Below are 18,847 nucleotides of genomic sequence, written 5' to 3'. Positions count from 1 at the left end.
TTCTCATTTTGAGTTTTCTTTATTAATAAAAAGTTGTTTATTCTATCTTCTATCTTTTCAAAACCCAATTTCAGTGTCTATGAATGTCTTTGGTGTTTTTGATCTGCTCACAAAGAAAATAATTATGGTCAGCTCTGCCTCAAAGCTCTGTCAGAGTTAGTCTTTTCTTTAAATTATTATCCATAACATCCATTTTCAACAAAAAGTAGCTTTATGGTAAGTATATTAATAGCCGAGAAATGTTACATGATCAGCAAATGGAGGATTTAATTCAGACAATTTATGTACTGATTGATAAAAGAGAAGCCACAAAACCACAAAACTCAGAATGGACCCATGAAATTCTGAGTGAAACAGTCTTTTAATCTGCACTGATCTTGCTGAGGGGCTGTATTACTGTAAGATTGTCCATGTTGATTCAAAGTTAGATTAGATATGACAAAATTACTGGAGCCTGCAGTCATGGTATTGACTGAATAGAAGGGAATTCCCCCAAAAGCATTATCATTTTAGAACTCACATAAAACTTCACACTAGTATCTTAGTAAATACTGTATTTTCATCACTCACAACAGACCACAAACCTTGTATTAAGCTAACAGGTATTTTCATCAAGGTCTTTTCCAACACTGACAATTCTATGACTCTATGAACACAGGCCTTAGGACTTGTGTGTTATTTGAACTTGCTGCAGTTTGCTGGGAGCTTTGTTTTAGCTTGTCTGCCTGCAACAGTGATTGTTGAACGACCGGGTGGCTGCAGCCCTAATTTGCCTGAGTTATATTGTATAATGATATTGTATAGAGCCCATTCTTAATAATTTTGACATAGAAAGGCACAGCAGTAATTGCACTGTGCAGATTGAAGTATTTATGACTCCGGATTAATAATGAAGTTTATAAGAGCCTCTGAGGCCTGGGGTGACAGCAGTGCTGCAAGGTTTGGACACAGGATGAAAGAGGAGGCCCTGCAGACACCAACAACTCACTGGTCAGTTACCAGAAGAGATGGAAACTCGGGGACTGGGCAAAGCAAGCCTTAAGGGCAACAGAAGGAAAAAGAAAAAGAATATATCACATGTAAAGTTTACACTATCCAGTCAAGTCCTATGCAATGCAGAGCTGTTGAACAGTGGGGAAAGAGCAAAGTATAGTAGAAAACATAAAAGAGACTCAAGTGGATCCTGATGTGAAAATGAAGGAATTATCACCAAGGAGGAGTCAAAAACTCCCACCACAAACATCACACTCCTCCCAGCACGTTCCTCAGGATACCTGAACCATCCCTGATGCAACTTATGGCCATTTCCTCTAGTCCTAGCACTTGTTACTTGGGAGATGAGATTGACCCCAACCTGACTATAGCCTCCTTTTGGGTAGTTGTAAAAAGAGAGAAAATTCCCCCTGAGCCTGCTTTTCCCCAGGCTAAACACGCCCAGCTCCCTCAGCTGACTTGTGTTCCAGATTCTTCCTCAGCTTCATTGCCCTTCTCTGGACATGCTCCAGCACCTCAATGTCCTTCTTGGGAGGGGCCCAAAACTGAACACAGAATTTGGTATGGCCTCACAGTGCTGAGTACAGGGAGACTATCACTGCCTGGTCCTGCTGCCACAGTATTGCTGATGCAACCCAGGATGACATCGGCCTTCTTGGCCACTGGGGCACATGTTGGCTCATGTTCAGCCACTGTCAACCAGTACCTCCAGGTCCTTTTCCTGCCACTCTTCTCCAACCTGTAGCTCTGCATGGAGTTGCTGTGACCCAAGTGCAGGACCTGGAACTTGACCTTGTTGAATCTCATGCATTTGGCCTCAGGTCATTAATCCAGACTGTCAAGATCTCTCTGCAGAGCCTTCCTACCCTCCAGCAGACCAATACTACTGCCCAGCTTGGAGTTGTCTGCAAATACATTGAGGGTGCACTCGATCCCTTCATCTTGCCTTTGTATGTAAGGTGTGGTCCCCTTTTTACCCATGGCAATATTTGAGGTGTAACGCCTGAGCTTACAATGCTAACATTCTAGCTTATATCACATCAAATTTTCAGCTGCTATCCAGACCTACAATATCAAAGCAACATCTTGATGCTCACCTGCCCTTACTGGCTCATGCAGCTCCAGCTGCTGGGGGTTCTCAGAATCCGAGAGCATGTTCAGGTCCCTAAAGAAAGCAATGAGAAGCCTGAGACAAAAGAAACTCTTTCCTCATACCCTCATTATTGTATTAAGTAGGTAAATGAATAGTGGTTCATGACAGAAAGCAGCTCCCAAGCATGGTCCCTTCTTAGCTGATATGTATTGGCAATGCTGCTAAAGAGTTGAGAAGAAAAGTTTCTTTTAAGGTGAAATCTTTAATGAATTTAATGCAAGTTTATGCATTTCTCATGATGCTTAAATGATTTTCATCTAAAGGATACAGATTTCACTTAAATTCAAGTTACTACCAAATCACCATTTTTTCTAACACCAGTAAATTCAGTGAATTGTATGTTTGTCAATGAGAGGAGACTGTGGCCTGAAAATGGAGATATCATTATTTATAAAAGTATAATTATTAGCATCTCACTCGATTTATCTTTCCTTATGACTTTAAAAGAAAAACAGAAAAAACAGACCTCCCACACTCACAGTGAACTCTTGTTTATTATTACACTGATGTTTTGTGCTAACAAAGGTTCCACCTTAACAACTGTAAATTAAAAAAGAAAAAAAAGAAAGCCATGAAAAGCCAAAAAAAAATGGAAACAGAAAGATGGGGAAAAACTCACAGTCTTACACATATTTCTGCTTCCCCACTCTGTTGAATAATAATGCTCTGGACTTCTTCATAAGTCTTCCCAGTCAAGGGGATGCCATTCCATTCCAGCACCTGCATTCCTACAAAGGCAAAAGAGCATGAGGTCAAGGGCTCAGATTTTGACAAAGGCATCAGATAGATTCTTCTTGTCTTGCTTTGACAACAAGATTTGATGTGACATTCACTGAATGTTGTTTAAACGGCACAGCACATTAGCAAAGTCCTTTCACTTCACACAGATTAGACTCTTGAATGTTATTGTCCCTTCCACAATAACTTACCTGCTGAAACAAGACAGGAGATCAATTCTCTGTGATTCAAAGTATACATGCACTCTCCACAGTCTGGGTTGCATGATATTGAAAAATTCTGCAATATCAAAAACATGCATACCTACCAACATGGCAAGAAACCAAAACATTTTATAAATCAGACATTTCCTGCCCAGTCATGGTCTTGGAAGATAACTCTTTCCTACAGTGACAAATGGCTGTTGAGAAACCGAGCCTCAAAATGGAAATAATTTGTGAATGTGTTTTGATAATTCAAATACATTTTCTCTACTTTGTCACTTATGAAAATACAAAAAAGTGAAGGCAGTTGGGCTAACTGATTTCAATGAAAAGATATGCCTCCACATTTCAAACATCAGCTGGGTAATAATCAGGTTTAAATTTTTCTTCCATATCTTTTCTCATGAAAAAATTGACAAAAAAGCTGAACATACTTCATTGTGAAATGTAGGAACAGAGCTATGATAACTGGGCTGAAAAATACCGAATACTGATCTAAGCTGCTGTGTCTTCCAAGTGTGTCAGGACTGAGTCAGGAGACTTGGTACGGATCAAAGTATCTCTATAAGGAAGTTTTATGTTCAGTATTTCCAGAGCCAACCCCTCTATAAATCAAGTGAGGTGTATTCTGATAAGATAAGAATTCTTTTGGTTAGAGTGATATGCTTACAAAAAGCAAGATTTGCATCTGGGACTTATAGGTTCTGAGAATTGGGTTCATATTTTGTAATAATTACTCATAAGGTTGACTCCAAAAAGATTAACTTTTCACCAGTGTACAAATGTCAAAATCCAAGCCTCTGGCTCTAGTGGGAAAAAATTACTTAATGGGACAAGATACTAAATTCTTAATAGTTCACTAGAAGCAATGTATTACAAAACATCTGAAAAACACACCACCCACACAGTAAGGAAAACCACAAACACTCAGCTTGCTACCACTTACACAGATAAAACCAAGTCTTCACCTGGATCATATTTTAATTTCAAAATCCTGTGCAGTTGCATATAACAAATGGGAAAAATAGTGAAGTGAAATGTGGAGATAAACTCATATAAAAACATGCTGCTAAATAAAATATAATGAAAACTGTTTATGGAATAAAACAGATTAAATTATTTGACAATGAAAGAATATGAGAAATAAAGACTACAACTTTATATTCCAAAATTTTCCATTGCATTCCATGAATTAGGAGTTGAAATATCAGAATTGATCATAACTGTTGTAATCAAGAATTTATCATTTTGTTTGTAGCAGTTTACAGAAATACAAACTGTGCAAAATGAGTAAAATGTGATGCTCAGAAGGCAGTAAATCCAGCTGCTTCATGCTAAAATAGATCTGACTTTTCCTAAAATTTACCCCCTTTCATTTACCAGCCATAATTCAGAAATATGATGTTGCTTTTGCTTGGTAAAGCAGATCTGATTTTAAGCTCAGTTCCTCTGAAATAAAGCAATAGTAATTATGAGCAAGTGCATGTCCCCTTGATTTTTAATCGTACAAATTTAACAGCATGGTCTCTGTCTTTAGAATGTTTCTAGAAAGGAAGGAACTGAAGTTATTTTTGGTTTTTTGTCAATGTGTGACTTCACAATGCTATTATGGCATAGGATGTTATACACGACAGTATAAACCTCCTAAGACTAGCAAAACCACCTTTTCCATGTATTAGCAATGAGTAAGAACAAAAACTAAAAGCTTTAGAAATGTGAGAAACTGGTTAATATCCTTTTGTAAAAAAAAAAATAAAAATGTTCTGTTGACAAAATACTACCAGCTACTGTCCTAGGTTTATCACCTCCTGCTTGCACGGCTTCAGAAGAAAATTTACCAGGGGAGCAGTAAGGTTATCATCAATGACTTGCTTTAATTTAAAAGACCAGCAGGAAGAGCCTACCTGAGTATCACTGCAGTGATGGGATTTGGAAATGGAATCTAATTTCCACTGGTGAGAGTTTCAGCAGTGTGTGCAATGGCACTGCACTCACTCACCTGGTCAGTAAGGCCACACATGCATGAACAAAGAAGCAAACCAAACCGAAATGAAATCTCAGCAGACTTGGCTCACACAGAGATCCATTTAAGCTGTCAGTATAGCAGTATTTTCTTCTCATTTTGTGCCTTGTGGATCATGAATGTTTAAAATCAAGCAATTTAAATGCAACTTAACGGATCTGACTGATAGCCCTGGGGTATAAGGAAAAAAAATTAGACAAGAAGCTGATTTTTATTTTCTCAAGGTGCAACTGCCATACAAGTTTTGCTTGCAAAAAAAAAAAATTACAAAGAAAATCTTCAGGATGAATGTAAGTCTAACCAACAAAAAGAGAAAAAAAGTAACATGAAGTCACACTGATGATAAAGTTTTGCTTTACCTAAAATCAATCCCATTCTGTCACTGGTCTTTGATAGTCAGAACATGATAGTCATATTTCCAAAAGTTTGTATGCTTCAAATCACCAGTTTAGGAAAAAAACCAAACAACTAAAAACAACAACAACAACCACCAAAACAAAACAAAACAAAACCAAAACCAAAACCAACCAAACAAAAACCACACACACACAAAAAAAAAAACCCACACAAAAAAAAAACCAGCAGGAAGATGAGAAAACTTGCATTGCTTTATGATAGCTCTGCTGACTGAGGAAGAACTAGCAATTGTTCTGATAATCAAATGTATAATTTCTTCTGGCATCTTTTTTTTTTTAATTATCTTATTAGCATAGTTACATCCTGCACTGATGGTGATCAATTACTCATTTTTAGCAATATCAGCTCCCAGAGTCAGCAGATCATCTTTAAACATCCAGACCTGGGAGTTTTGATGTTTAAAGTTAACCCTGCTTCACAAGTGTGCTGTCAGACATGATTTGCTCAGCCTTTTTGTTATCTGCTGGATGGTGACATTTAGAACCTGGAGTCAGAAGAGGTTTATCATTTTCCACTGATCACAAAATAATTATTACAGAGGGAACCTCATACATTCATAAGTATGTAATGGACATATCCACATTTAATACCATCTCTTCCCTTAAAAAAGCATGCTACAGTCCTAATACATTGAAAGAAAGAGAGAAGACTGCTGTGTTCTTATATTCTTCCATATATATCTTTTAAGGGCCATGGTTGGAGATGTTATCAAAACTGAAGTGTACGTTTCCTCTGACACAGTATAGCCATTGTGTTCTTTTTTATAAGTACCAAATAAATATCTCAAAGTCTCCAGTGCTTGCTATAGTTGCTGCTCTCAGTGCTTAAACTAAGAGCTTGCTCCTGGAGGGAGGGTCAGTGCTTACACTGCAGAAGTGAGGAAGGGCCCACTGGGCCTTTGATGGCTTCATCAAAACCATCCCAGGAAGGAGAGGGTGATATTTTGTTGTATTACATGATGTTACCATACTTAACACATGAAGCTTAATGCTGCTCACAAGACTGTCAGGCTCTTTTTACCAACTAGTAAATATTATTTTTGCATGAGTATGCCAGTTATCTGTTAACTGATAACAATAAAACCTGAAAACTCTGCAGAACTGATTTCCTTTTTCTGACATTTTGACTAGTCATTTGACAGCTTGTGAAATGAAAGCTAAGTACTGGAGAAACTTGAAATAATTCCCTGGAGTCCCTGGGGAACATTCAGCGTCCTTTGGAAGATATGGGAAATTTTAGGTAAGAGAATTTTGGAGTAGAAAGTTTGAATAATGTGTAAAGAAGATGAGTTTGTATTCAAATCTAGGTCAAACCTGAACTTTCACATTGCATGAAATTTCTCAGAATCCTGAGTAAACTTGTATCCAAGTACGAGGGGCTGGTCCTTGCTTGGAATTACCACACGATTTGGACTGATGATCTTTTGTTGATAATTTTCATTGTTTCATACTAAACAACTAAGTCCTCTAATTGCCGACTATTTAGTCATATGTGGATCAACTGCCAGGAAAAAAAAAGCTTATGTAATAGCATGGACTATGTTGGCATTGCTCACTGTCCCTGTGTATGTTTTACAGTAGCTCAATCAAGCAATACAAAATGCAGATCACTCCTAATGTTCAACTGCTTATATAAAAAAAGGAACTTTTTAATCTTAAATGGTGCCATATGTTTCAAGTATTGATATATTGCAGATATTGCAGATTGTCAAGAGAGGTTGAAGAATCCCTGTACCTTGAGGTGTTCAAAACCCAACAGGACCACTGCCTCTGCTTTGAACAGGGAGACTGAATTAGGGCATCTCTAGAGGTGCTTACAAGCCTCAACTATTTTGTGATTCTATATCAAATAGTTACATTTTGTTTTATAGACTATGCTATTTTTGAATCCATATATGCTGGAGCTCCACGTATCAAAGAAATCAGACATAGCTGATTCCAGGGATATTAGATCTGCGCTATGATGTCCATAAATAATTTGAAGTTTCAAGACTTAAGTGATTTGATCTAACTGAAGAATAATTAATAATTTTTCCTTAATATCTTTGAACTCCTGTACTTGAGCAAGTATGCACACAAACTATCTGTTTTTTAATGAAGAGGATAAACATTTAGCAACAATGAGAAAATATGCAATAAGAAACAATGATAAATTATTTCCATGAATATTGTTTAAATCTGTGTATGAAAATCTCACAGTTTCTTTTAAAATCTTGGTTTGAATTAAATTTTAAAATTTAAATATAATTGCATCCTGTATCAGGATACACAGCATTTAAGAGAAACTTATACAAAAACAATTGTGTTTTGCTATCCTACTTTTTGGCAGAGGAACTTTGATGTAGTTCCTTTGGGTAGACTCTGCCCTCATTAAGTAATGCTTAATTAAACTTATCAACTGTCATTCCATTTAAAACTAAACTGAAAGAAAGATCTGAGAGCTGATAAAGTGAATAATTGCATTATTGCCTCTTTTAGGAGTTCTGATAAAGAAAAGATTATTCAAGACAGAGAGAGTGATCCAAAAATACTACCAACCACAGTTTATATCCAACAAATAACAAAATACCCTTTATTTTCAACCTATTTCCTTCCACTGAATTTGCTATGCTATGGTGATACAGAACCCTTGACAATAATATTGTTCTTTTAATGGGCAGATCAGATGGTATCATGGATATGTCAAATGCATTAACCTAAAAGTATTTCAGGAATAGATATCTTCAAATAAAATCCATGTTCATGGCCAGTTGTTTGAGGACTGTTTCTTGGGAGATGTTGATGAAGGACTGTGGCTGTGCAAGTTCCCTGCCATGGACCCAGACACTGCTTCTCTTTATACCTGCACTAGTTTTAGGACTTCCATTAGCTTTACCAGGTTGACTGGTATGAAAAAGCAACTGAAATAAGGGGAAACAGAGCAAAACAACTAAAGTGTCAATGCTCTCCTTGGGGGCTGGGTATGAACTGGATTTGGAAAGGTTATAGTAGCTGTTCCCTAATCTATCCCAGACATTATTGTATAATTTCTTTTTCTTTATATCTGCTTCCTTAGTAGTGATCAAATCTTCTTCAGACTCATCCTTCAGACATGAGCTGGCTGCATGATTAAAGTTGAAATTGAAAGGAATCTGGAAATCATCAAAGGATTTGATTTCTCTGAATATGAGTCCTGACACTATTTGAATAAAGAAATATTAAACTGAACCACTGAACATCTCTTGAGTTTTATTCCCATTTGTAACTATGTGCACTATTATGAAGTTAATCTCAGTCACTTTGAATACACTCTTATGCTATAGACTCTTCTATTCAATATACTCAAGGCACCTAAGAAGTAGAAAAAATGTTGTTTGCTGTGTTACTAAGAGTTTGTAATTACTTCCAAAAAATAAGGCTATACATGTGTACAGATCCTATTATTTTTCCATTTTTTTACAGTCTCCGAACTGTTCTCCTACTGGAATTTAAAAATATCTAAATATTACAATCTTAGAATAGAGCCTCTGGCTTTGGTTATACCATAGTTATATTCACATATTGCCGGGGTTTATTCTCTGCTTCTTCATAGTTTGTGTTGTTTATTCTTATGCAAAATAAACAAGTCAGTTTGAATTGTATTTTTCATTGGTTCAATGATCAGAGAGGAAAATGAAATTGGACTCTACAGACTAGCAACTTCAATCAGTGAAATGTGAATATTAGTGTCTTCCTATATCATAAGAGATTTAAAATTCAGAAACATTACTTTGAAATCCCAGAAAGTGCTATAAAAGTTAATTATGCACTCAGAACAAGGAGAAAGAATATTAACTTGTAGTCTGACATTCAACACTAAATCACTTTATGGTCTATGCTCTCCACTTATTTTTCTTTTATTTCTAAACTTTTTTGATGGTTAAAAATAGGTTGATGAAAGTCAATGTGTTAATGTATTTCCCCATACTGCTGGGCATGAATCACACCGAAACTCATTATTTCTTGTAGACACCTTAACTTACTCTCCCATTCGTCATTTACACTCAGGCTGAATATTTTCCATTTATTACAATAATTAGTATATAGACAACACTCACAATTCTTAAAAGTGGATATGTTGTTCATCAGGTAGAAATTATATCATGGACCTGCCTGTGCCTCATGGCTGCTATGCTGCTACTATGAAATGGCACTTATAAAAGTACAGCCAGAGCAAATCAACCTCGTATTTGAGGTGTACTTGGCATTTACTGGCAGCTACACCCCACATCACTGATAGGTACAGCTGCAGCTACCAACACAGTATGAAACACCTCTCTATTTTTGTGTGCCTTCAGATATATACATATATTGACATGATTCTATAGATCACCCTTCAGTTTGAACTATGTCAGAGAAACAAGTGATGATCAGGATGTATTTGTGTGACCTAACTGAAGTTCGTGGCAAGTTAAATGAAGATTAGAGTTAGTGTTTGTGAAAATAAGTATTATATAAATGGTAAGTTTATAGTGCTTTCACCACTACTATACCCTGAAAGATTAGTTTACATTAGAGTTACAGACAGAAGATCAACTATACCATGTGAACAAAATGTTGTGGTGCATTGTAATTATTCTCTGTTTTAGAACAATACATGGGTTTTTGTAACATAGTGTTCACTGAAGCTATAGAGTATAGTGTATTCACTTTGCTTTCAGTAATGTTGTATAAGAGACTATAATGATTTTGCCAGTGAAATGAGCTTCCTGTAGAATGATCTAATTTAGCTGAAAGTCTTAAACACTTCACTATCAGGTTGTGCCCACAAAAAAAAAAAAAAGTCTACTTTTAAAAACAGTTTACTATGAACTTAGATTATTTTTAAAAAGTCCTGTAGTAATATATATGTCAGAACGAAAAAGTCTGTTAATTCAAACTCACCTAAAGATTCACCTAAAGATCAGTAAACAAAGAGGGTGTAGGAATTTCTCTTTGCTGTCTCCCTCGTGAATGGTAAGTAGCTAAAACCCATTATTTTCATGGTAGTTTAATAGCAGGTATGAATTTAGACTAGTATATCCCTGTCTGCATTCTATATCTATATTCATGTATTCAGAATTCAGTGAGGTTTTTTCAATTTCCATTTTTGAGGAATAAATTATTCTCCTTTATGCAAATGCAGTTCTGTTAGTCCAAATTCTATCAGTTACAGCTGAGAATGGAGTGATATTTGGGTTCAAAATTTCGTTTTGGAGGGGCTAGAGCGACATGTCATGAGATGCAAAAAAAACCCAGTTCTTGTGGAAGTTACAGTGTATGTCTGAAAAATCACTCTCTCTGCATTACTTAATTTCTAGTCTCCTTAAGAACATAAATTACGACAGCAAACATGTCAAACAAAGTCTATATAAAACACTGCTATATTGTCAAAACAATTAGATTCTAAGCACAACTTAATTTAGATTAAAAGAAAAGTGACATAACTTATCAGTGTTAAAGTCTCTTGTGTAGTTCCAAATAAAAAGAAAGATTTAATGCTCTGTCTTCTACAGAGGGGGACTGAAGTTACCCACACCTCACCCAGGAAGCGGCCTATAGGCTGCTGCTGAGATACCCAGTGCCTGATCTTCTCTTTAACAAGGTGAATCTATGCCAAGATCAAGCTCAACAGAGTGGATCTCAGACAAATCCAGACTCTCCAACTCCAGTAGCACTGGTATCTATACGTTGATGGAGGATTTAGACTTTTCTGCTCTGCCTGTTCTCTCTTCTCAATCACTTCTCTTTCGTCAATCAAAATATCCTCCATTAATGAAACAACACAGAATAAATTGGGTTCAGACCAGTAATCATCTCTACATCCAAGAAACAGCAAATACATAGTAGTCTGTGGTATTCTAGTTGGCACTGAAGTGACAAGAAAAAATGAGTTAAGGGAGAGAAAGTCACCAAGATGAGGTTATTGGCTCTGTCAAGTGAAGCTACATAACAGAAACCTTAAGAATAAATAGCATGAAAGAGGCCTGACAGGATAATAATAAGTCTAAGGGGCCTGATGGGATTCATCTCAGGGTACTCAAAGAGCTGGCTGATGCCATTGTAAGACCTCTCTCAAAGATCTTTTAAGGGTCCTGGGGATCTGGGGTCACTTAGTTTATTCTGCCTACAGATGAGGAGACTGAGGGGAGACCTTACCCTGGTCTGCAGTTTCCTCATGAGGGGAAGCTGGAGGGCAGGTACTGATCTCTTCTCTCTGGTGGCCAGTGATAGGACCCAAGGGAACTGTGTCAGGGGAGGTTTAGGCTGGATGTTAGGAAGAGATTCTTCACTCTTGAGGGTGGTTGGGCATTGGAACAGGCTCTCCAGAGAAGCAGTCAGAGCACTGAGTCTGTCAGGAGCAGGACAATGCTCTCAGGCACACAGTGTGATTCTTGGGACTGTTCTGTGCAGGCCAAGGAGTTGGGACTTGATGGTCCTTGTGGGTGCCTTCCAACTTAGGATATTCTATTCTATTCATATTCTATGAATGAAATATGAGTGATAATTTATGTATGTAGGACTCCCAGAAGAATTGTGCAGGGAGAAAAAGGAGATCCATGGCAGACAGAATGAATGTCATCAAGATCCCAACACATTAACACGTGGCTTCTCAGGACATAGCTCAGGTAAGGAAAAGCAGCCTAAAAAAAGACAGGGTAGAACCATACTTTAGCAAAGAATTGACTAAACCAAAGTGCAGCCTGAAAATATAAAAAGACAATGGGAGGAAGATAAAGAAAGGACTGAGGCCATAAGACCCTGAGATAAGGGAAAAAAGGAGAGAGAGAAACCCAGCAACAATTTCCAGTGACCCACAGGGGTATGAAGTAGAGAAACAAAAGATCACAATCACTATCAGCTTCTGAAAGTGTGCAAAAGGCACCTCTACGACCATCACACAGTTACCAATTTAAGAACCCAGAGGATAAGAAGAAGACTCAGCATCTGGTTTCCCTGATCTGTGGACATGTCACTTGCATATACACATCCTGGTGCTTTGGAGAGCATGGGTTGGAGAGGATGGGTTTATTTAGAAAGTACAACAGAGAAAGAACTAACCCCAGAGAAAAATTGCTCTTAACTGAGGACCCCCAACATGCTGCATCTCTTGGGGCTTCCTGAACAGGCTCTTCTCACACAGATCTGGGGGTCTAACCCTTACCTGATAAAGTCCTGGCTGGTCTCCAGCAATGTCACCACTAAGGGACTATAGAAGCCAATTCAGAAAATAATGGCATTATTAGGATAATTTACATACTGAAAGCATGCAAAGTGAGTGAGCAAAGGCCATGGTTATGCATTAGATAGCAATGATTCTTAAGGTCATTTACAAATAAGAACAGAAAGTTTTTGTGACTCACAGTAAGCAAACACCACTGTTTAAATAAAAAGTCAAGTCTTAATGAGAATAGCTGAAGACCTTAAAATACCACTGTGTCACATAGGCTACAGTGAGATCTTCACTTGATGTATTCTAATAGGAGTCACTCTGTCAATAATCGTTCTCTGTACCCTGGGAGTAATTTTACTGTTCGGCCACTATGCGATTATTCAAATATAAAGAAGAATTTACTCACTATTATCTCATTTGTGAGGGTCATGTAACCTGAAAACTAAAAAACTGCTGGTCAGTGCCATGTGGTTCTCATCTCCTGTATGTATCTATTTTTCAATTGTATACCTATAATTCTCCTTTTAAGAAAAGTTTTGGCAAATTATGTTCTTCATATTGTAAGGTAAGGTAAATTCCTTATATTACCTTAGAACCAACATGTTGACATTCTAATTAAAGTTGAGCTAAATTTTTCAGTCATATACTGAGTTTCCAGACAGGCAGGGTCATTATCATAAAAGTTATTTAAAAAAAAAAGTTAGCATTTCTTTAGCTGGAAAAATTGAAGCATTTCTTTATCCTTGTTCAAAAATACATAATTTTTTAATTTCAAAAAGGATTTTTCAGTCCAAAATGCTTAATTTTAGGTAATATTTAATTTGAAAGTGAAGCATTTTAATCTCTCATTTTTTCAGGAAAAAAAGTTTAGTTCACAAGAAATCCAACTTCTATTTTTATGCTAACATAGATGTATGGACAGGTGGAAGGTCATAGCCATGCCAAAATATGTTAGTGATGCAGAGTTTGCTATTTGTTTGTTTGTTTCAGAAAGTGGATGATGGGGTTTGTTTGGTTTTATTGGTGGTTTTTTTTTATTTTCTGTTTTGTTTTTCACATTTTTCACATTTTTGTATTTTCACATAGTGTTTCACATTTTTATCACGAATAGCTGTAATTTGGTATCATTAAGTACAAGGGCAGAACACAGATTTAAAATTACAGTATAAATAATATGTCTGCAAGTTCCTCATGGTATCTCCAGAGATGGAAAGAGATGCTCTAATATTTAATAAAATAAAAAAAATACTACTTGAGAAATTTGACTAGATATGCCAGTTAACTAACTTAGGAAAAAATATATTATACAAGAGCTTCTAAGCAAAAGGCACTGATTTTCCTCTGGGGAACAGTGACCTATTCAAAGAGAAACTCATGTTATCTTACAAGATGTCAAAATGTTTTCCCTTCATAGAGTTGTCAGAGTAGACTTTTTACTATTGGAATGACTTTATTTCAGCCTATGCTTCTCTTGCAGAGACTAACTGGGCATCCTTACAAATTCCTGGCATATAGCATGTCCATAGATGTAGAAAGATGTGGAACAAATTTTGACTATAGGCTGGTTTGACTATTGGCTGGTTTGAACAGACAAGAATCTGAACCACAGGGGAAAATGCATAAAATCACCGTATCTTTTTCATCGAATTTAGAACAATAAAGAAAAGAGTGTGGAAAGCAGTACACATGTCTGCAGGGAAGAACCTGTGCACACAAGCATACTGCTGCTTTGGTTTTACCTTGGTTTGGGCTTAGAGTCAAGGTACAAATTTTTGGCTGTTAAAAGTTAAGTGTCTTGCCTCAGTAGTTGACTGGAAATTTCAAGTAGTTAATGAATGAAGAGAGGCAGGCTCCTCTTCAGATGGCTCATCTCAGCTGACACCTCTTTGGAACAAGATGAATCACATCCCTCAGGGTATCCTTCTTTCACTCGTGGTTAGTAAAAGAGCCTATAATACAATCTGAGGGTAGATATTTACTTTTCAGACACCTAAAAATATGTGTATCGATTCCCTCCTTTGTCATCTAAATTAATAAATCTGTCGTAGAAACAGAAATGGACTTTTTTTTTCTCAATTTAGCAAACTGGTACCTTATCAACAAGAAGAACAAACTGAAAGAAAGTGGTACTTCGAGTGAAGGGGATTAATGGGGCACCATCAGAGACTGAGTTGTTAGTTCTGCTTCTGCTACAACCAGCCTGGTGAGCAGCATAAGCACATCAATAAAACTCTTTGTACCTCGATTTCCTCATGTGTTAAAAAGGCACAGTGGCAAGATAATGTTATTGTACATTAACTTTGAGATGTGCAAGTGACAAGTGCTATTAGTAAAGCTAAGTGTGTTTGTGCATCAGAAATCTTGCTAACAATAGAGCTGTAGGAGATAGTGCTTGTGAAGTATTAAAAGCTGAGTATTAATTGTCCACCTTTTGTATCCTTATAACTCATTCATAAAGGAATTTAGTGAATAATTATAAGATTATTCAACTTTAAGAAGTTCCACATGTTCTAGACAAATGAGAGACTCTAATGGTTACCTCCTAGAACTGACTGGTATTTTAACAGAAAGTTGAAAAACGTCAGGATTTCCGTTTTCAGTAATTACTTGTTCTTCCAAGTACAGTGATAAAAGTAGGTACAAACACCATTTTCAGGAACTTCTGCTGAGTGACATTAATGGTAGCCCAATTGCACTGCTGGGTTAAGAGTAACAAGGTTCCTTCATAGGATGCTAAGATTAGAGATCTCTAAATAGTCTGTCCTAGGAGCTTAAGCACTACCCACTGTCTTGACACAATCTGAGTTGAGAATTAAGAATCAAAAACATCTGATGTGATTAAATGTGATTTGTGAGTAGATTTTAAGAGTCAAATCAGAGAGATATAATCAAATCGGAATAAAAACTTGTGCATGATCATATTTAAGAGGACAGTTCAACTTGCTGTACTGGTTTTGAGTGCAATAGTGATCTCTTCCCACCTCAGTGCAGGGGAGTGGACGAGCAGCTGCATGGGGCTTAGCTACCTACCAGGGTAAAACCACACTTGTAGATCTGCAACACGAATCAGAGAAAGGGAAGTAAAACCCTGTAATGACTGTGATACAGCTCAGTGAGAATGGTCCATTATATGCAACTAAAATTGTCTTTCAAAGTAATAAAAAATAATTAAATTTCATTTTAAATTAAATATTTTAAAATAATGAATACTCTTCTCACTACCTTAGAATATAATTCTTCTGGTGTTTTCACATCTCCAACATACTTGTAACTGCCACATGAATTTTTTTCATTAACATCTCTGTATACAAATTTGATCTGCAGTACTTAGTCAAAGAAATAGGTCCATTTTAATAAATTAAGAATTCGTGCATGAGCAAATAGCCTTGCAAATAAATGATGCAGGGTTAGGCCCGTGTTTTTTTTATTCTCTGTAGGGTTATCGGAAAGAAATTTGAATGCACAATTACTGAAGCTATTCTGTACATGCAAGATCTGATGGTGATTATCTGGCAGCTAAATACCTAATCAACTTCCATGAATACTCACATGCATACTGATTAGCAGCAGCTTCTATTTCTTCTCATTATCTGCACTAAAACAAATGATCTCTTACCAGCCAGTCCCTGTGTATTTATGTGTTTCTTATGATCACAATTAATGTACTGAATTCACCATGTAAGCATTGGGAAGACAAGAAAAACAAGCTATGATACCACATTATTTTTTTGATAGCTATAGTTATAGAAATATAATTCATGTCTCTCCAGGCAAAGCAGTTTCCCCATGGGAGAAGACACTATTACCCTAAGGATGACAATATCCAAAAGAAGGCCCTACTTGCAGCTGATGACTTGCAAAAGGATGACAGGGCTGGTAGTTCAGGGCTCATTTTCAAGCCACTTGAAGGAATAGAGGAACTTTTCTGCTGAAGTAATGAATTACATCAAAACTCATAAGGAATAATACAGCCTATGACTGTATTACAGTCTACAGTTTAAGACTTCTTGGGCTACAAGATGAGGAGTTGGGGTTGATGAAACTGTAGCTAGGTGGGGGTAGGGAAGGTGCTGGAAGGATATGTCCCTAGCCTGAGTGCTGCATGACATTGGGGTGGTGCAGGTACCTGTCCCACTGTTCCTGCTGCTGCACAGCAATCGGAAATTGCAGCCTAAACAGGCAACCTCTTGTCCTGTAACAACAGTAATGAGCCTATCTACTTTGATGCTTTCATAGTCTCAACTCAGCAACTACACACTAGCCCTAGGACAAACTCTGTCCTTAGTTCTAAAAACTTGCATGTTTTAATTGTACATCAAAATCACATTTAAACTGTTACTGAATTCTCAGCACTGCATCCTCACAGTACCTCCACTGAATATTGCAATGGTCTATTCTCCTTCAAAAATATGCCCAAGTGAGATATCAAACATTCATTTTTAAACTGCCAAATGTAAGTGTTAAACTGACATTTCATCTGTAGACTCAAGCTCAAATGTGTATTATGGGTCAAGAAGGACAAAGGAGTTTGATCATTCACTATTTAATCTTTCAAGACTTCTTTCATTTCACCAAACCTATTGAACAGGTCTGAATCTTCTTCCTAGGACTCATAATCTGTTCACAAATAACCCCAGTTCAAAAATTTAAAGCCAGCAAAGACAGAAATCTTTGTATTACCCATTGGGCTTATGAAGTATTCACCTTTAAACAATCCATACTACATCCCAAGATATGTGATTAAGGATACGTAGTGAGAAATTTTTATTGTGAAGCATTAACAAGTATAGGTAGATCCCTTTATAGATGCTTTGCAAAAGTATTCCTGCATAAAGTCTAACACATTCAGGATTTAGAAGGTGGGGTTTGTCCATTAGGTGGCACCAAATTTTTCCATATCTATGGAAACTGTAGGCAACAGAGAAGCATTTATCTGCTAGTTGCTGTCAGGTGCTCTCCTGGATAGTCTCCTTTCAGAGACAGAACCTCTGAGATGGCACTGCAGCCCATCCATGTGCATCACTGATGGGTATTCATGCAGACAGAGAAGTGTGTGCTTCAGCCTGTGTTTAACTAAACGCTCGTCCAGTTTAAAGCTGGTTTTATCATATCTACCAGTCTGTCTGCATCATGCTCAACAAGGGTCACTGTCATGCTTGAAGATATTTCCAGTTCTTTCTTTGTGTCTTCACTCTTTCTGAAACAGTGGGAAGTGTTTTTCTTCTCTTAGGTCCTCTACAGCTACTTAATCAGAAGAAAGCCCCTATTTTTCAACTAATCAGTCAGTTTCTACTGTGTGACTTTCAGAGCTCTTACTATCACTGTGATAGGTTGATACTTCTGTGAAAAAGAAGATGAAAGATTTATCTTTTTTTCTTTAGTACTGTCTAAGACTAAAACTGTTTCTATTTCCCCATTAGCATCAGTCATGAGAGTCCTTTCCTAGAATTTTGCTTCCTTTTATCCTCTCTTTCACATACTTCTCAGGAACTCTCAGTTCTTTCTATTCAGTTACTTCAGACCCATCTGAAAAGTATAATCAGTAAATGTAATACATAACTTTGCTTTAGTTAGACATAAGTCAATGCTTATTTCTACTTAGCAGTTCCAAAACTGTCTGTTTGAGCAGCAAATGTATGAATTATATGGATTGATTCCACTTCACCCACACTATGACAGAACTCATTTAGCAAGCTTAGTGCTCACACAGTGATGAACATTGCCTGGAATGACTCATTTCCTTTTACTGTGTCATCTTAAAGGTTAATTTCATGGGGTTCTGTTCAGCACATTATCTAGTAAACAAGAAATAATGAAACCTCCTATTCACTGAGGTGACTGGTCAGCACCTCTAAATGGCCCTGTCATTGGATTTGGGCAGGTAAATAGCACTTGTCTTTCCCATGCAAATAGATTCTAATGTTGAACAGTATGATGAATATGAATGACGGGCATGGGAGTTTGATTTTCACCACACTGCTTTCATTTGTTCTAGTAGTAAGTAGATCATCCCCAAGTCCTTTTTATCTCCTGCTTGCCCTTTTTTACCTTGTGCCTACGATAATGTGCAGCCCAACTCTCCAACACAGAGCTGTGTCATATTTATTTTGTATTTGTAATCCAGTCTGACTGCACATGAATAGTGTACAA

The 18,847-nt window shown here is 36.9% G+C and overlaps 1 protein-coding gene across 9 annotated transcripts in view; it reads right to left on the bottom strand.

Annotated features, from left to right (window-relative positions):
- PCLO (piccolo presynaptic cytomatrix protein) overlaps window positions 1–18,847 on the bottom strand; it is a 337,346-nt gene that overhangs the window by 86,251 nt on the left and 232,248 nt on the right. For 7 of the 9 annotated variants that reach the window (XM_032689501.1, XM_032689502.1, XM_032689505.1 and 4 more), the window contains exons 11-12: window positions 2,766–2,874; window positions 2,091–2,158 (exon numbers count right to left, since the gene is read on the bottom strand). In XM_032689501.1, the coding sequence (XP_032545392.1) occupies window positions 2,091–2,158; window positions 2,766–2,874 (177 nt within the window). The remainder of the gene's footprint in view (window positions 1–2,090; window positions 2,159–2,765; window positions 2,875–18,847) is intronic. The other 2 variants (XM_032689509.1, XM_032689508.1) reach the window with 1 other exon arrangement.

The sequence above is a fragment of the Chiroxiphia lanceolata genome, chromosome 5 (assembly GCF_009829145.1).
Source record: "Chiroxiphia lanceolata isolate bChiLan1 chromosome 5, bChiLan1.pri, whole genome shotgun sequence".
In the NCBI taxonomy this organism is placed as follows: domain Eukaryota; kingdom Metazoa; phylum Chordata; class Aves; order Passeriformes; family Pipridae; genus Chiroxiphia; species Chiroxiphia lanceolata.
The sequence above is the reverse complement of the archived record's forward strand: the minus strand, read 5'-3'. Positions and strand labels throughout refer to the sequence as shown.